At 39.2% G+C, this 23275-nt stretch overlaps 1 protein-coding gene across 3 annotated transcripts in view; it reads right to left on the bottom strand.

Annotated features, from left to right (window-relative positions):
• The window catches only part of rock1 (Rho-associated, coiled-coil containing protein kinase 1), a 205184-nt gene that overhangs the window by 51677 nt on the left and 130232 nt on the right, over positions 1-23275 (bottom strand). For all 3 annotated transcript variants that reach the window (XM_072570409.1, XM_072570407.1, XM_072570408.1), the window contains 4 exons: positions 19888-20038; positions 18937-19097; positions 8341-8525; positions 2534-2603 (listed from right to left, as the gene is read on the bottom strand). In XM_072570409.1, coding sequence (XP_072426510.1) covers positions 2534-2603; positions 8341-8525; positions 18937-19097; positions 19888-20038 — 567 coding nt within the window. The remainder of the gene's footprint in view (positions 1-2533; positions 2604-8340; positions 8526-18936; positions 19098-19887; positions 20039-23275) is intronic.

Below are 23275 nucleotides of genomic sequence, written 5' to 3'. Positions count from 1 at the left end.
ATCCCGGTCATGTCATGTCCAACCGACAGAAGAGGCCCAGAAAAGGTGACAGCACAATGCAGTTAGGACACAGTGTAAGTCCTCAACACTGACTATAGACGTTTTGATGTCTCATGTCATCAGGTCAGATGTAGACAAAGGAAATTCCTGTTCATTACCATTTACTATGTTGAACATCACAAAGTAAGCCCTGACAGTGGCAAAGATGCAAAATGTACTCTGGGTGGAGACACCACTGTCCATTATATATACTGGCTCTGCAGGGTCAGCCCTGACCAAACTGATCAAGGTGTAAAAGATATAGCTGCCAGAATGGATCTGAGGCAAGTACTGGGCTTCCATGCTGTACAATTCTATGACTCCTAGGTGAAAAACCAACAAAAGGGAAAAACATGCTGAACCTCATCCTCACATATCTGCTTAGTGCATGTACATCTGTCCATGATAGTATCAACAGGAGACTTGTAGGGATAAAGTCCCAGCTTCACAATGAGGATACCCCTCATCGTGTTTTGTAGTGCTACTGCCAAATTAAATGGTATTAATTTCAGAACATCATATCCTGACTCTACTATTATCATCAAGGTGGGGATCAAATGCCAGGAGCAGCACCAGGCATGCCTAACGAGATGCCAACATGGTGAAGCAACAACAGTTTTTTTACATGCCAAACAATATAAGTAGTACGTGTTACAAAGAGCTAGACAATCCACATAAATGGATTAGATCTAAACTCTACAATCCTGCCACCTTCAACAGTGAATGATGGTGGCCAATTAAATAACTGGAGGAGGCAGTGCAAAATTATCCCCACCTCAATAATGGGAGAATCCATAACATCACTGCCAAAGATAAGGCTGAAGCACCTGCAACAATCATCAGCCAGAAATGCCAATTGGATGATTCATCTTAGCTTCATCCAGAGGTCCCCAGCATCGATGATTCCAGTATTCAACCAATTCCATTTGCTACACATGACACCAAGAAAGGCTCTGGGTCCTGATGTTATTCTGGCAATAGTAATGAAGCCATGTGCTTCAGAATTTGCTGCCAAGCTATTCATCAGTGACATCTAGCCAACAATGTATAAAAGTGCCCAGGTGTGTTTTGTACACAAAATAGAACAAATTAAAACCTGTCAATTACTGCCTCATCAGTTGACTCTCCATCATCACTGATACTCAGTTTGAACTCTGCAAGGGCTGTTCAATTCCTGAACTCATTAAAGCCTTGGTTCAAACACAGACAAAGCTCATCAATTTCAATGGGAAGGTGTGAATGTCTGCCCTTGACATCAAGGCTGCATTTGACTAGAGTGTGGCATCAAGAAGCCCTAGTAACTAGAGTCAATGGGAATTTTGGAGAAAATCCCCACTAATTAGAGTCATACCTGGCACAAAATAAGACCATCATGGTTGTTGTTGATCAATCACTTCAGCCCAAGGACCTTACTGCTGAGGTTTCTCAAGGTTGTGTCTTTGGTCCAAACGTCTTTAGATGTTTCATCAATTACTTCTCCTTAGTCATGAAGTCAGAACTAAGAATGTTCACTGATGACTGGACAAAGTTCAGCACCGTTCAAGGTTCCTCAGATACTGAAATAGTCCATGTCCAAATGCAGCAAAGACCAGGACAATACCCAGGCTTGGGTTGACAAGTGAAAAATTGCATTTGTGCCACGTAAGTGTCAAGTAGTTTCCAACAAGAAAGACTCTAACCATCACCCCTTGACCTTCAATGACATTACCATCACTGAAATCTCCATTATGAACATTCTGGGGTTACCATTTACAGCAACTGAATTGGACTCGTCATATGTATTGGGGCTATAACAGCAGGTCAGAGACTAGGAGTCCTACAGAGAGTAACTCACCTCCTGACTCCCCAAAGTCTGTTCACCATTAACAAAACACAAGCCAGGAATGTGATGGAATACTCCCCACTTGTCTGGATGAGTGTGATTCCATCAATACTCAGGAAACTTAACACCATCCAGGAAAAAGCAGCCTGCTTGATTAGTACCATATTCACAAACATTCACTCCCTCCTCCACTGAAGCACAATAGCAGTATTGTGTCCCAGAAAACAAGATGCACTACAGCAATTCACCAATGCTCCTTAGACAGCGCCTTCCAATCCATGGCCACTATCATCTGGAAGGCCAAGGGCAACAAATATATGGAAATAACATTACCTGAGATTCCCCTCCAAGCCACACACTATCTTGACTTGGAAATATTTTGCTGTTCCTTCACTGCCAGGAGGTCTGAATCCAGAAACTCCTTTCCTAATAACGGCATTGTGGGTGTGTCTACACCAAATGGACTACAGCAGTTCAAGAGGCAGCTCACCACCACCTTCTAAAGGGAAACCAGGCACAGGGAAAACTCAGGCTACGGTGTAAAGCAAAATTGAATCTCAAGAGATTTTTGTAATTAAGGTTGTTTCTAGCTCACAAAACTCATATGTATGCAACTTTAAGTATTTTTACTGTATTCAAAGTTAATTTTTTGAATATCAAAATATCACTTACAGAAAAATACTGCTCTGCCTCAAGCTGGTCCTGGAGTTCCCGCATTTGACCCTCATTTCCTCGATATTGCCTTAAGAAATCATATGAGGCATTATCAGATAGTTGCTTAATGTGCTTTAAATTAAAGCTGTATTATATACAAACATATCTAAAAGCAATATTATTAGGCTGAACTGCCAAAAATCTATACTTTAAGTATGACTATTTGTAAGAGAAATATGACACTAGAAAATGTGACTTCCATTAGGTCCTTCCTCCGATTAAATTGGGTGTATAACATGCATGGTAACCAACCATTCAATTTTGAGAATCTTGAAATAATACTCATACTGAATCCTCATCCATCTACAATGTGGAGTTCGAAGTTTCTTGCCAAAGACTCAAATTGCACTAACCCCAAACAAATTAACACAGGACAGAGCTACAAGTGGAATTTGACAAAGTTAAATGAGCTTTCCAGAGATGCTTCTCAATACTTACCCAGCTTAGATCACTTTAGCAAATCTGATATTGAATAACATTGATAACTAAATTACATAAGAAGAATTCCAGCTTACTATGATAACCAATCCCTCCAGATTTCAGTATTGAGCTAAGATGGTCAGTCTATCAAGCTGGGGTACTGCAGATTTGCACAATTCAGCTCTTGTACTGTCAAGACTGTCATTAATTGCTGACTTGGTTTCAATTGCCATTTTGGAACCATCTCTGTTATTATGAGAATTAAATCCTCTTTGTGACTTTCACTGAAACCCAAGAAAGGAAGCAACCAGACAAAGCCATTGATAGAGATAGGTGTGAGAGTTCAGGCTTGAGGGGATTTATAAAAATACAGGATTTATATAAAGTTCCAGAACTTTTAACTGTCAGTTTGGCTTTGTAACAATACAAGACAAAGTATAAACAATGCTGAATTGTTTATATAATCCTGAGGGCATGTTACTTTGTTCAGGTGGACTGATCTATAGGATATTCACAATAGTGAGAAAGCGTGCACTATTGATTTTTAAATTCTATCAATTGATTGGACTCTCATGGATTGAAATGGTTTCATAAAGTAAAAACCACCAACTTAAAAGTGGACACAGTAATCACCTGATCATAGGTTGAGCCAAGCTTCATGAAACAATTATAAACAAAACCAATCTGAACTGAAATAAACATTTTTATCAAAGACTGAAACCAGTCAGGCATGAGAAGACCTATATTTCCTGTATAATGACTATTTTTAAAAAATATAAACTGGGGAAAAATGGAATTTCAGATACTGTTGTGTTGCAAAGAACATAACTCGTTCTGTTTTGCACTTCTAAGATCAAAAATAGAACTGCGTGATGTACACACATTGGCTGCAAAGAAATCATATAACGTTTGGAGAAGTGGGATTTGATACTTCTGTGAGAGAAATTGGCACTAGGTGCGTTTGGGTTTTAACACTGCTTAGCAACAGTTTTTTGCATTTTCATGTTGTAGTTTGTCACAGAGCTGAGAAAGGGAGTTATACTGACCTCCAGAACATCTGTAAGAGAAAAATGGTCTCTCTCTTTTCTCACTGTCAGAGTGAAAAAAAAACTAAGATTTTGAATGGAAACTTTAACAATTCAAGCAAAGACCTAGGTCCAGTTGATCTGCTGAATTAAGGATTTTCTATCTAACAGTGAATGACAGTAATGTGATAGCATTGTCAAAAACCAAATTGACTGTGACAAAGTCAGCTCATTCCACCCTTGGACTCGATCCACAGTTTGTTGCTTTTTGCCTATGTTTTTCACCCATAAGATATAAGCAGAAACAGGTCATTCAGCAAATTGAGCCTGCTCTTCCATTCAATGAGATCATGACAGATTTGATAATCCTCAAGTCCACTTCTTTGCTTTTTCCCGAGAACTCTTGATTCCCTTAAAAATCTATCTCGCCCTTGAATATACTTAACAACCCAGCTTTGACAGCCTATGTGGGAAATAATTCTACTGATTCACTACTGAGAAATTTTACTCCTTATCTCTGATCCAAGACTCTCTGACAACGGAAAACAACCTTTCCACATCTATCCTGTCAAGAGCCCAGAGAATCTTGTGTGCTCCAATAGGGTAACTTCACATTCTTATAAAGTCGAATGAGTACAGGTCCAACCTACTCAACCTTGCCTCATAAGGCAGTCCCTCCATACCTTGTATCAGCCTAGAGACCCTTCTCTGGATTGCCTCCAATGCCAGTATATCTTTCCTTAGTCAAGGAGCCCAAAACTGTTCACAGTATTTCAGTTAAAGTCCAACTAGTACTTTGCATAGTTTTGCAAAACTTCCCTAATTTTATACTCCATTCTCTCTGCAATAAAGGCCTCAATTGCATTTGCCTTCTTTGTATGCTAGCATGAATTTATGATCCATGGATGAAAATTTCTAATCCCTCTGTTCCGTAGCTTTCTGCAGTCTACAGTCTAAATAATATTCAGCTCTGAACACTACCTGCTAAATTGCACAACGTCTCATTTTCACACATATCATTCTATATGCCAAATGATATGTCTACTTGCTTAGCCTTTCAAAATCCCTGTGTAGACTCTTGTGCATCATTATCACCACTTGCCTTCCCACATATTTTTGTGTCATCGACAAACTTGGTGATAGTACATTCACTTTCATCATTCAAGTCATTAATATACATTGTAAATACCCTGATCTCAGCAGTGGTCCTTGTGGCACTCCACTAGTTATAGAGTGCCAACCTGAAAATGCCCCATTCCTCCTAACACTCTGTCTTCTATTAGCTAGTCAATCCTCTTACCACAGTAATATACTACTCCAACAACATGGGCTCTTATCTTAGAGTCATACAGCACGGAAACTGACCCTTCGGTCCAACAAATCCATGCCAAACATAATCCCAAACTAAACTGGTCCCACCTGCCTGCTCTTGGCCCATATCCCTCCAAACCTTTTCTATTCATGTACATATTTAAATGCCTTTTAAACATTGTAACTGTGTCCACATTCACCAATTCCTCAGGAAGTTCATTCTACATCCAAATCACCCTCTGTGGAAAACATGTGCACTTCAATATCTATTTAAAATCTCTCTCCTCTCACCTTAAAAACATACCCCTAGTCTTGAAATCCACCATCCTAAGGGAAAGACACCTACCACCAACCCAATCTATATCCCTCATGATTTTGTAAAGCTCTATAATGTCACCTGTCAACCTCCTTAGCTCCAGTGAAAGAAGTCCCAGTCTATCCAGCCTTTATGTCCCTATTAATAAAGCTAAGAACACTATATGCTTTATATACTGCTCCCTCTACCTGTCTTGCCGTCAATGATGTGTTCACGCATTCACCCAAATCCCTCTGCTCCTGCACCTCCTTTAGAATTGTACTCCTATTTTATTTTGTCTTTCAGTGTTCTTCTGATCAAAGTGCATCACCTTTGTTGTGGCCCACTGAGGAGATTGAAAAGTGTGAATATTTAGAATTCCTACCTAGAATCCCTACAGTGTGGAAACAGGCTATTTGGTCTAACAAGTCCACACTGACCCTCCGAAGAGTAACCCACCCAGACCCATTTCCCTACTACTCTACATTTACCCCTAATGCACCTGACATTTACCCCTGACTAATGCACCTAACCTACACATCCCTTAACACTATGGGCAATTTAGCATGGCCAATTCACCTAATCTGCACATCTTTGGATTGTGGAAGGAAATCCTTGCAGACACGGGGAGATTGTACAAACCCCACATAGACAGTCGCCCAAGACTGGAATTGAAAGCGAGTCCTGGGCGCTGTGAAGCAGCAATGCTAACCACTGAGCCACCATGCCACCCTGGTGACGTGTGGTGATGATTCACCATTCTTCACCAAGTGGTAATTATATGAAATCTATTTCCCAATGGCACTATTCAAAAAAGAGCAGGGAGTTCTGGAAATCCACGTGCTTCCAACAATATGTATCCTTCAATCAACATTAGTATACCTTATTAACTTTGTAAAACATTAGTGTGAAATTTCTGCTACACTTATTTATAAAACTATACTCACTACACTTCATATTTAATTTATTACAGAATGTGGTAAATTACCATCAGGCCCTGAAAGGCACTATAAATGCAGCTCATTCTTTGATGCAGAGGAAAGAAAGAGCTTGCAGTTATATAGTACCTTTCATAACCTCATGGTGTCCCAGGGTACTTTCCAGCCAATAGAACACTTATGCAGCGTAGCTGCTGTTGTAATGTGAGGATGCAGCAGCCAATTCTGCTCAGCAAGGTTCTATATAGAGCAGTGTAAAATAACTAGATAATCTGTTTCTTTTGTGTTGTTTGAAGGATAGATATTAATCAGAATATGAGGGAGATCTCATCTGCTTTTCCCTTAAATACTATCATTTAAAGCCACTGAACAGCTTTTCTTTATTAAAGTTTAACATGTCCTCAGATTAATTATTCATAGACATAAAATGTCTATTCCTCGATTGTCAGAGCGTGCATTTATCCTTTATGAACTATCACATCATTACAATCTATGTTCCATGGGTGCAAAAAAACATTGCCGTCTAGAGTATAATTAGTGGGTTTGGTTTTACTTTCATTTTGATTCGCACTCATGGCTACAATGAGTAAAATACTGATACAATATGAATGAAACAGTTAAGCACAAGGTTCAACCACAGCAATGCAATCTATATACTTTCAAAAGCAAGCACTATCAGGAATAGTAGATAGTTTGCACTAGTTTGACACACCTATATGTCAGCAAACAAATTGCTGCTATAGCTTTAATTAACTTGTTTAAATTCAATGTTTTTCCACAGGAGATATGTCTGTTAAAAGCAATTATTTTTGTTGTCTTCTGTCTCCTCTTATTGCTCTTCAGACAGACAGACACAATGTGGCTGAGAGCTTGACATGACTGGTCCCACTTCCTAAATCACGACCATACATGTCTGAGCCACTAACTAAGAAGCAGACAGCAGCATCAGGACTCTGAGGGAAACACCATTTAACTTTACCTTGCCTGGGTAATTCTTACTATTTCCCATAGTAGCAAAACAAAGACTGAGAACTTTGCATAAACCTACGATGGACTGTATGTCACATTGGTTAAGCCAAAGCTGGAGTATTGTGGTTGCCATACGGTAGGCAGGATGTAATTGCACTAGAGAAAGTGCAGAAGAGATGCACCAGGATGTTGCCTGGGCTGGAGCAGTTCAGCTATGAAGAGAGGCTAGGTATACTGACATTGTTTACCTTAGAACAGAGAAGGCTGAGGGGAGATCTGACTAAGATGTACCAAGTTCTGAGGGGCACAGACAGGATAGAGAGGAAGAAGCATTTCTTTTAATGGGAGGGGGTTGAATCACCAGGGGACACAGTTTTATGGTAAGGAGGAGGAAGAGGCTAAAAGGGTATATTTGTTAGTTCACAATGGAGTTTTTTAAAAACATAGTTCCCCATTTAAGTTGCATTTTTCTTTAACTTCCTATCTGAGGCATGTAAGAATCTCTACGTTGGTTAACATATTTTTATTCCCTGCAAAAAAAATGCAACCATTCCAGAAATGCCTAATTCAATGTGACATTTATTTCACTGTGCTGTAACTCTTTAGTGGAAAACTATCACTTCAACATCCTGTTGCACAGTCAAACATAGTAATCTTCAAATCTTATGAGTAATTTTTGAAATCATATACAATATTAGTCCTCTTTACAGCTAAGTACCACTGCTCAAAATCCTCAATTTAACATAGATTAAAAAATAAAATTTCCTAATAAATTAATCAGTACAATGTTAAAGCAGAAATAAATACTTTGAGAGCTGTGCCAGCTGGAATTCGAGTGACCGTTTGGATTCCAACAATGAATTAATCTCTTGTTTCAACTGCTTTTCTGAGCCTTTCAGATTGTCTGCTTCCAGTGACTGGGCCTTCAGTTCACTCTTTGTCATTTCTCGTTTATTCATCTCTTGATCCAGCTGGAGTGCCAGATTCTTCACCTGCATAATTAAGAATATTGATTATCATTTCTTAGGTATATTATCTTAGTTTAAGGTGAAATAAATGGTTTGCATTTAAAAAGGCAATATTACATCTATCAGGATGCCCCAGAGTGCTTCACATGCAAAGGTTGATTTTCAGAATATAGCAGCAAATTACACCTACTTACCCATACATCATTCCTGACTATTTTAGAGGATATATAATGCCACAGACCTGGTTATCTTTTCTATTAACTGAAGACTATATATAAAAACCATCTTTTAAAAAGTGAGCATACTTTCTCTTTTCTAATGCTGCAGGGTAATTTAACATATTAATTAAAAGACGCTTCCATGGAAAGCGGCCCATTTTCGTAAGGGAGTGAATCCCAGCCGTCCACCTGCCTGGGTGATTTCCAGGCCCGGTTGTGCCCCCTGGATTCATTCGGGACGAGGTACAAACAGTGTCCCCAGAGAGGGCAGGGTGCAAGCTATGTTCTGACCCAGTTTGAGCAATTTCCCACCATGGGAAGTGGCCTATTTTCGCAAGGGAAAGAATCAAAGACATGCTCCAGCCTGGGGGAGATCCTTTTTTTTGTCTGAAATGTTAATAAACCTGCACTATTTTCAGAGGGGTACACACTGGCACTGACCTTTCTACCTGAACACCGACTCCTTCTATTTGACTCACTCCCTGCCCCACAACCCTCTCCCCCTTCCCATCAGTCATCAGCATAAATACAGCATAATTTCCCAGCTGCTTTCAATTCTGATAAATAGTCACTGAACACTAAATGTTTAACTCTGTTTATCTCCTCACAGAAGACTATTCAATACTCCTAAACATCCATCATCAATTTTGATATCGATTAAAGCATTAATCTCTCATACATTTTCGGTTTCACTGACCTCATCAGCATCTATCACATTATGCAAACAAAATAGCTGTTTAAAATTTCTATTTTCTTTTGGCATCTTTAGTTTTAAATTGTGTCCTTAATACTAGAGTCCTGTGCTTCACAAAACAGCTTTTGTACACCCAAGCTTTCCATACCCATCATTACATCCTGCTGCATTGCCCTTTCATCTACAGTACAGTTTCAAGGTGGACAATCTTTCTCTTTCACTCAAAGTCCCTCAGTTCAGGAATTAATTCGGTAGTCTTCCTTTGAACATCTGAATATTTCATTTTTTTAAAATGAGGAAATCAAAGTGAAAATGGCATTCCAGATTATGCCCGACAAGGATAGGTAAATTTCAATAACAGCTCTTTAGACTGAAAGACTAACCTTTGTTACACAATCCAAAATTGGCTTGGCTTTTTTCACTTACGGATATAGAATCAAAAATTTACTGAACTATTCATCAAAATCCCCAAGATTTCTTCAGTTTTGTCACCTTAAACACATTTATTTTTAATATGTACTCTGTAATTTTACTTCATATACCTAATCTCATTACATTTGTTCATGGCGAACTTCACTTATCATCTCTCTATCTGTCACTGTAGGTAGTCCATTACCCACTAGATTTTTTCACTTTGATAAGCAGCTTTGGTCAGTGTTTTAATCTCATTTCTATTCATAAATTTAAACACTTAGGACAATATTCCATTCATTAAGTAATTTCTGAAAGCTTGTAGACAACAGCAGCCTGAACATCAATCCTTTTGGTCCTCCAGTGGTAACTGACTTCTAATCTGACAAGTCTCCATGTTGCCACCAAGTCAATCTATCAACCATTTTACAGGTTATTTTGCTGTCAATCCCAAAGAACCTTGCGAGTGAGTATTAGATGGAACAATGCCAAATATGTTTCTGAAGTTCAGATATTTTTGTGGAGTTTCCACTTGGTTGCACTTTTTATATGAAGCACACTTTACTTGTAAAGTACAAAACCAGTGCAGCAAATCGCAGCATTTCAAAATCACAGAATTGTTACACTGCAGAAGAATGCCATCTGGCCCACTGTATCTGCACCTGCTCACTGAGCATTTTGATTTAGTAGAAACTCCTGTCTTATCTCTACAACTTTGCATATTGTTTATCTTTAAATAACCATCTAATGTCCTTTTGAGCATCTCAACTCAACTTGGTCTCCACCAGAAGAAAGTGAGGACTGCAGATGCTGGAGATTAGAATCGAGACTGTGGTGCTGGAAAAGCACAGCAGGTCAGACAGCATCTGAGTAGCAGGGCAGTCGACGTTTCGGGCAAAAGCTGTTGGCCGTTTGCCTGAAATGTCGACTCTCTTGGTCTCCACCACCTTCCAGGCAATTCATTCCTGATCCGAACTACTCAATATATGGAAAAGATTTTTTGCACCTTGCATTTGCTTAATGTGCACAATGCTTTAAAACTGTGCCCTCTGGTTCTCAGTTCCCACTCTGTCCAGACCACTCTTGATTCTGAAAGCTTCTATCAAATATCCTCTCTCCAAGTAAAACAGTTTCAACCTCTCAAATTCATCCTCATTACTGAAGTTTCTTATCCTTTTAAATCTTTTCTGTGATCTCTCCAGTGCATTTATATCCTTCCTAAAGTGAAGCACTCAGATACATATGCAACTAGTGTCTTAGTCAATAAAAAGTGGAGCTGGAAAGGCGCAGCAGGTCAGGCAGCATCGGGGGAGCAGGAAAGTAGATTTTCCTGCTCCTCCAATGCTGCCTTACCTGCTGTGCCTTTCCAGCTCCACGTTTTCATCGACTTTGATTTACAGCATCTGCCGACCTTCCTACCTCCAAGCAACTCATGTCCTATATAAGTATAGAATAATATCACATTATCACATTTGAAGTGCACATCCACATACATTTTAAAGGTTCGAAGGTTTCCTGTTTTTCCCAGGCAGTGCATTACAGATTCCCAACAACCTCTGGGTGAAAATAAGTTCTCATTATTTTTTTTCGGTTTTTTTACATATATCAGCAAAAGCATGGACCTTATATTGACCTCTTGGAACTATTCAGTAACCATGAGTCTCTTTTTCTTATCCCTTGGAAAAGTTTGTATCCTTGTTGCAAGTGTCCCTTTTATTCTGTAATTGTGAACTTTCCCCAAGTCTATTGTGTAGCACAGTATTGAATATATTTTGATTTATTATTGCCACATGTACATATGTACAATAAAAAGTTTTGTTTTGCATGCAGTACTGGCAAATTATACTATACAAAATGCAAAGGGTAATAGAACAGTGTGAGGAATACAATGTTAAGGCTGCATAGAAGGTGCACAAAGCGTGAGATCAACATTAAATTTAAAATATAAGACGCCTAGTCAGAGGTCTAAATAACAGTTGGGAAGAAGCTGTTATAGAATCATAGAGATGTACAGCATGGAAACAGATCCTTCAGTCCAACCTGACCATGCCAACCAGATATCCCAACCCAATCTAGTCCCACATGCCAGCACCCGGCTCATATCCCTCCAAACCCTTCCTATTCATATACCCATCCAAATGCCTCTTAAATGTTGCAATTGCACCAGCAACCACCACATCCTCTGGCAGCACATTCCATACACGTACCACCCTCTGCGTGAAAACGTTGCCTCTTAGGTCTCTTTTATATCTTTCCCCTCTCACGCTAAACCTATGCCCTCTAGTTCTGGACTCCCCGACCCTAGGGAAAAGACTTTGTCTATTTATCCTATCCATGCCCCTCATAATTTTGTAAACCTCTATAAGGTCACCCCTCAGCCTCAGACGCTCCAGGGAAAACAGCCCCAGCCTGTTCAGCCTCTCCCTGTAGCTCACATCTTCCAACCCTGGCAACATCCTTGTAAATCTTTTCTGAACCCTTTCAAGTTTCACAACATCTTTTCGATAGGAAGGAGACCAGAATTGCACGCAATATTCCAACAGTGGCCTAACCAATGTCGTGTACAGCCGCAACATGACTTCCCAACTCCTGTACTCAATACTCTGACCAATAAAGGAAAGCATACCAAACACCTTCTTCACTATCCTATCTACCTGAGAATCCACTTTCAAGGAGCTATGAATCTGCACTCAAAGGTCTCTTTGTTCAGCAACGCTCCCTAGGACCTTACCATTAAGTGTATAAGACCTGCTAAGATTTGCTTTTCCAAAATGCAGCACCTCGCATTTATCTGAATTAAACTCCATCTGCCCATTGGCCCATCTGGTCAAGATCCTGTTGTAATCTGAGGTAACCATTTTCGTTGTCCACTACACTTTCAATTTTGGTGTCATCTGCAAACTTACTAACTGTACCTCTTATGCTCTAATCCAAATTATTTATGTAAATGACAAAAAGTAGAGGGTCCAGCACCGATCCTTGTGGCACTCCACTGGTCACAGGCCTCCAGTCTGAAAAACAACCCTCCACCACCGCCCTGTCTTCTACCTTTGAGCCAGTTCTGCATCCAAATGGCTAGTTCTCCCTGTATTCCATGAGATCTAACCTTGCTAATCAGTCTCCCATGGGGAACCTTGTCGAATGCCTTACTGAAGTCCATATAGATCACATCTACTGCTCTGCCCTCATCAATCTTCTTTGTTACTGCTTCAAAAAACTCAATCAAGTTTGTGAGACATGATTTCCCACGCACAAAGCCATGTTGACTATCCAGAATCAGTCCTTGCCTTTCCAAATACATGTACATCCTGTCCCTCAGGATTCCCTCCAACAACTTGCCCACCATCGAGGTCAGGCTCACTGGTCTATAGTTCCCAGGCTTGTCTTTACCACTCTTCTTAAACAGTGGCACCACGTTTGCCAACCTCCAGTCTTCTGGCACCTCCCCTGTGACTATCGATGATACAAATATCTCAGCAAGAGGCCCAGTAATCACTTCTCTAGCTTCCCACAGAGTTCTCGGGTACACCTGATCAGGTCCTGGGGATTTATCCACCTTTAACCGTTTCAAGACATCCCAGCACTTCCTCCTGTGTAATCTGGACATTTTGCAAGATGTCACTATCTATTTCCCTACAGTCTATATCTTCCATATCCTTTTCCATAGTAAATACTGATGCAAAATATTTATTTAGTATCTTCCCCATTTTCTGTGGCTCCTCACAAAGGCTGCCTTGCTGATCTTTGAGGGGCCCTATTCTCTCCCAAGTTACCCTTTTGTCCTTAATATATTTGTAAAAACCCTTTGGATTGTCCTTAATTCTATTTGCCAAAGCTAACTCATGTCTCCGTTTTGCTCTCCTGATTTCCCTCTTAAGTATACTCCTACTTTCTTTATACTCTTCTAAGGATTCACTCGATCTATCCTGTCTGTACTTGACATACTCTTCCTTCTTTTTCTTAACCAAACCCTCAATTTCTTTAGTCATCCAGCATTCCCTATACCTACCAGTCTTCCCTTTCACCCTGACAGGAATATACTATCTCTGAATTCTTGTTATCTCATTTCTGAAGGCTTCCCATTTTCCAGATGTCCCATTACCTGCAAACATCTGCCTCCAATCAGCTTTTGAAAGTTCTTGCCTAATACCGTCAAAATTGGCCTTTCTCCAATTTAGAACTTCAACTTTTAGATCTGGTCTATCCTTTTCCATCACTATTTTAAAACAAATAGAATTATGGTCGCTGGCCCCAAAGTGTTCCCCCACTGACACCTCAGTCACCTGCCCTGCCTTATTTCCCAAGAGTAGGTCAAGCTTTGCACCTTCTCTAGTAGGTACACCCATATACTGAATCAGAAAATTGTCTTGTACACACTTAACAAATTCCTCTCCATCTAAACCTTGAACACTATGGCAGTCCCAGTCGATGTTTGGAAAGTTAAAATCCCCTACCCTAACTACCCTATTATTCTTACAGATAGCTGAGATCTCCTTACCAGTTTATTTCTCAATTTCCCTCTGACTATTGGGGTCTATAATACAATCCCAATAAGTGATCATCCCTTTCTTATTTCTCAGTTCCACCCAAATAACTTCCCTGGATGTATTTCCGGGAATATCCTCCCTTAGCACAGCTGTAATGCTATCCCTTATCAAAAATGCCACTCCCCCTCCTCTTTTGCCTCCCTTTCTATCCTTCCTGTAGCATTTGTATCCTGGAATATTCAGCTGCCAGTCCTGCCCATCCCTGAGCCATGTTTCCATAATTGCTATGATATCCCAGTCCCATGTTCCTAACCAGGCCCTGAGTTCATCTGCTTTCCCTGTTAGGCAATTGCATTGAAATAAATGCTGTTTAATTTATTAGTCCTACCTTGTCCCTGTCTGTTCTGACTGTTTGACTCACTTCTGTTCTCAGCTGTACCTTTCTCAGATCGATCTCTTTCCTTACTATTTCCCTGGGTTCCCCCACCCCCCTCTCCCTACCCTGACCTTACTAGTTTAAATCCTCCCAAGCAGTTCTAGCAAATTTCAGTGCCAGTATATTAGTCCCCTTCCAATTTAGATTCTTGAATCTGTTGGTACATGTGTTTAAGGTTTTTTATCATCTGCTTGACACAAGAGGTTTGAACAATGGGGTGGGAGCGACCTTTGATTATGCTGACTGCCTTTCTGAGGAAGTGAGAAATATATATGGAGTCAATAGATGGAAGGTTGGCTTGCATGATGGACTGGTCAGTATTCACAAGTCTCTGTATTTTCTTACGGTCCTGGGCAAAGCAGTTGCCACATTAAGCCATGATACATCTGGACAGAATGCTTTCGATGGTGCATCTATAAAAATTAGGAAGTATCTTTATGGAGGTGCCAAATTTCCTTAGCCTCCTGAGGAAGTAGTGGTGTTGTTGTGCCTTCTTGATCATTGCATGAACATGGGTGGAGCAGGACAGATTGTTAGTGACCCTGACTCCTAGGAACTTGACAGTCTCGACTATCTCCAGCTCAGTACTATTATGTGGATAAGGGCATGCTCTTCTCCTTGCTTCCTGAAGTCACTGATCAGCTCTTTCATTCTGCTAATATAAGACAAAGATTTTGATATTTACGCCATGTCACCAAGCATTCGATCTCTTTCCTGTGTTCTGTCATGACATTGTTTGAGATCTGGCTTACAACTGAAGTGTCATCAGTGAACTTGTAGATGAAGTTAGGATGAAATTTGGCCACACAATCGTGAGTGTGCAGGAGCATGGTAAGGAGCTGAGTATGCAGCCTTGCTGGTTATCATGGAGGTGGTATTGTTGCCTTTTCTCACTGATTACAATCTGTCAGGAAGCCAAGGATCCAGTTACAGAGGGGAGAGCAGAAACCTAGATCTCAAAGTTTGGACATCAGTTTGTTTGGAGTTCTGGTTTGAAGGCAGAGTTGTTGTTAATAATTAGGAGCCTGATCAAGATATCCTTGTTATCCAGATGTTCCAGAAATGATGTAGGGCCAGGGAGATGTTGTCTGCTGTGGACCTGTTGAAATGGCAGGCAAATTGCAAGGGATGAAGGCAGGCTGGGATGCTAAAGTTGATATGAGCCACATCTAACCATCAAAGCATCTCATAGTTGTTAAGGTCAAAGCCACAGGATAGAAATCCATACACACATCAACAGCATTACCCTCAAGAGCCTTCTCTTCTAGCTTTTCAAAATACTCCCGCAAATAATCATGAGTTTGCCTCAGCATGGTTAACCCACATTTTTCCATGACTCTGTGTCTCTATTCATGCTATCCGCAATAATTAATTCTTCCAGCTTCTTGAAGTTAAACTGACTAGTCTTTAATTGCTAGGTCCTTGCAATCTTTTGTGAACAAGGGCACAATGTTTGCAATTGTCCAGTCCAACTCCTGAGTTTGGGGAAGATTCGAAGATTATTGCCAGTACTTCTAAAATTTCAACTTGCACGACAGAGGTAGTGGATCACCAATCTTGCAAGAATCCTTAGATTCTGAGAAAGTCTCAGCAGATTGGAAAACTGCCAAATCAATTCCTTACTTAAAAAAGAATGATGAGAAAAAAACATATTATAGGGTAGTTAACTTAACATCTATTATTGGGAAAAGTTAATGCTTTATTATAAATTGTGTATAGTAGAGCATTTAAAAACACGTAATTTGATCAAGCAAAATCAGCATGATAGGGGAAATAATCTTGCCCAGCAAATTCATTAGAATTCTTCGAGGAGGTAACAATCAGGATAGATGATTGGAAAGCAATAGATGCAACATATTTGGATTTCCAGAAGCTATTTAATAAGATACTACACATTAGCCTACTGAAAAAAGTAACAGCCCCTGATGGTGGAGGTAGTATATTACCAGGCTTTGAAGATTGGCTAACGAATTATGTTAATAACTTGGATGAGGAATGTGAATATATTATAGCGAAATTTACAGATGACACAAAAATAGATGATTGGGCAAGTGCTGAGAATGACACAAAAAGTATGCAGAAGATGCAAAACTTGGTTTTGTCCCTTTATCTAAAAGATAGACTGGTATTGAGGCAGTCCAGAGAAGGTTCATTCATTTGATCCTGGGTAAGGAAAGACTGTCGTCGAAAGAGAAATTGAGTAGGCAAGGCCTGTACCAATGGCGTTTTGAAGAATGATAAGCACCTTAATGAAACATACAAGATTCTTAGGGAACTTGACAGGATGATTGCAGAAAGTCTGCTACCCTTTGTTGGAAAAGACAGGAAAGTGGATTTGAGGGCAGTCACATCAGTTATGATCTTATGGAATGGTGGAGCAGACATACTAGGATGAAATGACCTACTTCTGGTCCTACACCTGTACCTTATGACCCTGGTGCCTACGCTATTCTTACTATACCAATTCTAAACCTGACTAATGACTGAATATCTTCCTCTGTCTCCATGGCCAAACAACATTTGCCTTGCAGGTAAAGATAGATGCAAAATGTTAATTTATCATTTTGGCCACGTTCCTTGCCTGCATGTTTCAAGGTTCTTTCTAGTCCCTAATTGATCTTTTTGCTTTTGATACACTTACTGAAGACTTTGCAATTTTCCTTCATGTTCACTACCAGTTTTTTTTTCCATTATCATCTTTGGTTCTCCATACTGAACCTTCTGTTTTAGTTTGACTCTCAAATGTACTTACTACCTGGCACCTGACAAAAGCACACTTTTCTTCTTTAACTTTTATCTTTTGTTATCTAGGGATCTCCGGAGTTGTTGTTCTCCCTTTCCCTTTTGGGAGAATATAACTTGACTGTGCCCAAAAAAAAACTTATATCCAAAGGCAACCTATTGTTCAGCTAATTTTCCCATCAACATTTGATTCCAGTCCATCTGACCCAGCTCTATTCTTGTGCCATTGCTCTACTAATTGTTTTTTTCTTACTCTGAATTGACGACTGTTATCTTCCACTGTCATCCTACTCTTATGATACAATGATCACTCACCCCTTAATGTTCCCACACTGTTACTTACTCTACTTGGCTCACCTCATGCCCAAGATCCAGGTCTAACAGTATTTTCTTTCTCGTTTTATTGACACATACCGCTGTAGGAAAGATTCCTGAATACAATCAAGGATTACTCATACTTTACTTTTCTTCCATGACCACTATCCCAGTCTATATTGGATAATTGAAGTCCCACAATGTAACTACTCTACAATGTGACCATCTCTCTGTAATTTTTTTGTAGCTTCTATGCACACTTCCCAATAATTGGTAGTCTACAGATCATACTGAGCAATGCAATTACACCCTTCTTGTTCCCTTGCTCTAGCCAAATCAATTCTGCCCTTGAAGCCTCTTGCTCCTGTACTGCAATACTTTTCTTAATCAAAAGCTCCGCCTCACCCCTTTGTTTCCTTGTCCATCTTTTCTGAATGCTGTGTAATCATAAATATTTAACATTCAACCTTAAGCCAGATCTCTCTCATCACCACATCATCATAATCCCACAAGGCAAGTTGTGCTTGTAACTCCCTGATTTTATTAAGTATTCTGTGTGTATTCACATATATATAGTTCAATACTGATTTATACTTCATTACTTTCTTCCTTAGTCAAACTCCATCTATTAACTTACTATTTCTCTGCCTTTGAGACATTGGTAATAGATCTATAATCCCCTCAGTCAATTCCAACTATTTTGGATGGATCTTTTGACAAGTGGGATGTCATTTAAATTACTTTCTAAATATGCCTTCCCTTGAGATACTAAGGGCTTTAAGTCTGTGTTCAACTCTATACCTCTTTTGAAACTCTAGTAGCTCTTCCTTCACCTCCTCCAATAGTAAAAGTTATAAAAGTTTAGTTCCACAAAATTATTCTTAAAAACAAATTCCCAGCAATATGCATGTTATAGAAATGAAAGTAATGTAACAGTACCAGTTTTCATAAAAATTAACTATATGCTTCACTCAGGTTTGAGTGTCTCTGCAGTTATAAAGGGTATAGAATGCACATTTATCTTTATGGTGTTTTCTGATATACCCATCGTTGGATTCAAATGCTAAAATAAATGATACACACTTTTTAAAAAATCCATAATGGTTATTAACATTGCTTTTTATCCTCTTACCTCATCCTCCAATCTCTCTTTCTGCTTACTCAGCTGTTCCACTTTTTGTTGGAACTGCTTTAAGTCAACTTCCAACATAGAAAGCTTTTTCTCCACTTCCATCACATAATTCTCTGCTCTCTGTCTGGACATTCTCTCCTCTTTCAGCTTGTTATCCATTTCTGAACAAATTAGTATAAAATTATTTTTAAGACAATGCCAATATTAAAATGACATGACTTAATTAATACAACTACAGGTCATGGCAGTGTATCAATGAAGCCACCAAATGAAACTTTAGAAATTGGCAACTGCAAGTAAAGTTATAATAGTTGAGGTGGGGGTTAGGCAGGATTGAGTTTATTTTTCAATAATTGGCTAGAGTTTGATTACCTGTAAGAGCCAAACAAGTGGGAAATATAATATTTCAGACTTCACAGTTGTACAATTATATTAGGAAGTCATAAAAGTAAATTGATGCTAGAAGTAGTTGTTCTATTCAGTCCAGATCAAAGCTTCTTCATACACATATTAAAAGCTGAATTTTCTATACATTCATACTTTTAAAAAAAATGCACACTAACATGGCTAATATCTTTCAGCATTCATGTCGTAAAAAAAAAGTTGAAACCATTTAGAACAACAGCCAGAGAGCAAAATTGTTGATGAATATTCTGTAAGTATTTACTGGCCTTTGTTAACACTTTGAATGGTCCTTCTAAACCATTCTACCAGGAAAGGAAAACTCATATTAAGCCAGCCTAAAAATTCCACTAAACGATGAACTTCATCTTGGGTATTTATCAGTATACTTGTATCAGGGTTAGAGCTGACACGATTCAACAATTTATTCAATTATGAGTGGAAAAGCCTGATGTGACTTGCATGTGCTGGTTGTAACAGGTTGGTCGCAGATTTAAACTGATATACTTGAATTTACTTGCATGTAAAATAATCTTAGCAAATACTAACCGCTCATGGCCACCGACCTCGCTTCTTCTATTGACTCATACTCATCTACCAATCTTGCTTTAGTTACTTTGTGCTCTGTAATTTCTTGATCTAGCCGTTGTTGTAACATTTTATTTTTGTAATTCAAGTCTATTTCCATATTATTCTTTTCCTGTGAAAACAAATCTCAGAATTATTATACACAGTAAGCATAACAGACTAAGTAAGCAATGGTACCATTGTTTTATTTGGTGGAACTGAAAATGACAAAGATTTCTACAATTGTTCACATAAAATTACCAACATGAACTGTACTGATATGAAAAGTGTCAAGTAAAGGCATGTGCTTTCTCAGATGTAAATACCATTATTACTGGATTTGATCAGATACTTGCGATAGTTACGAAAAGCTACCCGTTCTCATACCAAGATATAGAAGGATTCAGGACTAGATATTCATTGACAAATGTAATTTTATTTAAGCAAGCTCTTGTGTAAAGTTCATTTTACAACTTGGATATTTTTCTCCACAATATTTAAGGAGTCAGCTTTTATATTGTTGTTGTTGTCCATACGCTATGTTGTGGACTTAATTAAGAAACACTTCTACTTTTGGAAAAAAGTATAAACACTGGAATTGTTAAAGCATTAAGGAAACTAACATCATTAATTTCAAGTAAAAACATCCGAGATATTATTCCAAAAGAAAATATTGCTGATCTAGGATATCTGGATATACATGAAAGCGAAATGTGTGTCTGTTTGTTGGCAAATTCCACCAAAGACCTGTGGTCAATCTCAACCAATTTTAGTGGAATGATATTTTACATTAACTGTCAGAGAGCAGTTGGCATCTGACTACCCCCACCAGGAGTGAAGGGAGGCTACTTTGGCCTATGAAGGGATCCTATGGCACTGCAAGCATTGTATCCCTGTTGATGTTGTAAATCAAAATTCCAAGAAATAATGTGATGAATATATATTATAAGTGGAAACATGGAAAATGGTAGCAGGCCATTCAGCCCATCGAGCCTGCTCACCATCCAATATAATCATGGTTTATCTTCAAATTCAGTACCAATTCCTACTTCCTCCACGTACACTCTTTGATCCCTTTAGCCTTAGGAAACGTCTAACTTCTTCTCGAAAACATTCAATGTTTTAGCCTCAACTGCGTTCTGTGGCAGAGAATCCCAGAACATCACCACCGGAAGAAGAAATTTCTTCTCAACTCAGCCCTTAAATGACCTATCCCATATCCTTAAACTGCAACCCCTTTTTCCAGACTCTCCTGTCACTGGGAACAGCCTTCCTGCGTTTACTCTGTCTAATAAGAATTTTGCAGGTTTCTATGAAAAACCCAGCTTTCTCCTAAACTCCAGTGAACATAGTCCTGACCGACCCAGTCTCCCTTGATGGGTCAAATTCTGCCATCCGAGGAAGCAGTCTGGTAAACCTCTGTTGCACTCCCTCCATAGCCAGGACATCCATCCACCGATGAGGATGCCAAAACTGCATATAATACTCCAGGTGTGGTCTCACCGAAGCCCTGTATAATTTCAACAAGGCATCCCCACATTTGTACTCAAATTCTAAAATATATTTGCTGCCTTTACTGCCTGCTGTGCCTGAATGCTTAATTTCAGCAACTGGTTGTATGGCTCCCCAACTTTCTTTCATACATCATTTATTTCTTTTCTTATTTTACTTGTTCCATGTCCATCAATTACTGAAATATGATATTTTAATGCTCAGTAAGGGCTGGGGGAGATCAAGATCACAACAAAAAGTCAAAAATTTGACAGAGTGATAGTACCCAAAACAAGCGCTGCAATTAACAGTACAAGACTCTTTAAAGGAGCTTTCAGTTGTGATCTTCACCAACATTACATATTAGATCCAGAATACAATATTGGCAATAGATCAGGTATGTGAACATGGTGCTACCGAAAAACAACCACTAATGTGTTGCAGAAACACTAAAGTACAACTGGCACCCTTAAGTAAGCAACCTGACCCACTGAAAGTTTTTTTTTAATGCAAACAATAAAAAATATTACCCATTTCTTGAAAAACATTGGAAAACATAAAAGTTGAGTAGAATTGCCAAGTTTTATTTTTATTTTCACTCAAGAAGAAAGAGCTTCTGAAATCATCCATCATGAACTATTTAATGTTTCAACAAATACTGAAACTGCAATAATGGCTAGTATCTTATACTCTTCCCTGAGGAAGGTTTGGCAGACATTTAATTGTGTGGGTTGAGGTGATGATATTATTTTCCAGCCTTAACTTTAATGAAGTTAGCGATGGAAAAGTTCATGAATGGCTTTACTGCTCTGCCATCAATTGGACCCTTAAGCGGACAGTTAATAAGAAAATAAGAAATGGGATCAGGGATAGATCATTCATTCCTTTGAGCCTCTTCCATGATTCAATGAGAAAATGGTGATCTTCTCTTACACCACCAAATCTCTTAATGCTTTGAATATCTGGAAATCCATCTATCTCTGTCTTGAACATACTCGATGATTAAGCATCTACAGATTTCTGGGGCACAGAATTGCAAAGATTCACTTGCTTTTGATTGAATACATTTCTCCTTACCTGAAGAACCTCATCACACTGGCACTAGTATGCAGGTGAGGAAGCCATCATGCAGGGACTACGACAAGCAAACACATAGCTCAAGCAAAGGTCAGGGCTCCCTTTATCAAAGACACTCTGTGCTCGCTGGAGGGGCACAGCATCAGGAGGAGAAAAATCTTAACTCCTGTTCTTGTGACTAACTCCTCCCCACCACCTCACAACCATATTCACTGTGGCATGGAGTCTGCCATGGTCTGAAGGCTGGGTGAGCGTACCACCTCCAGCAGCCATTAGCTCCCCGATCACACAAGAGGAGTGCTGGACTTCAAATGGCTGGCAGCTCTCAGCAGCCGGGACTACAAATACTTGAATGTGGGAGAAGGCCCATTGTCGGCCTGTTAAGTGCCTAAGTGGCAAAAGGTGCAGTTGGCCTTCTCAGAAGTGGGTTCTCACTAGCTCTTTAGTTCTTAGTGCCAAGAACAAGTGCTAACGCTTCACAGAATTCCACCCAATTATACTGAAAATGTAGAGAAGGATCTAATGTTTCCTTTGACGCTGACAGTGAAATATTCAGAGTAGTGCTGAACACTGAGAAAATTAATTTTGTCTGAATTTAAGCATTTGTGTTTTATAATTATGGAATTAAAATTGCTGTGTGAGAGAGGTAAGTAAGTGAATTGTTGATGACTATCTGTCCATAGTATGAATAAATCACCTTATTATTTCATAAAACATTTTGTGTTTTTCTTTTAAGAACTTAGTTTTGATTCTTATACTTTTATTTTCCAAATACTAGATGGTTAGCCCAGTTTGTATGAAG

The sequence above is a fragment of the Chiloscyllium punctatum genome, chromosome 5 (assembly GCF_047496795.1).
Source record: "Chiloscyllium punctatum isolate Juve2018m chromosome 5, sChiPun1.3, whole genome shotgun sequence".
Classification (NCBI taxonomy): Eukaryota; Metazoa; Chordata; class Chondrichthyes; order Orectolobiformes; family Hemiscylliidae; genus Chiloscyllium; species Chiloscyllium punctatum.
The sequence above is the reverse complement of the archived record's forward strand: the minus strand, read 5'-3'. Positions and strand labels throughout refer to the sequence as shown.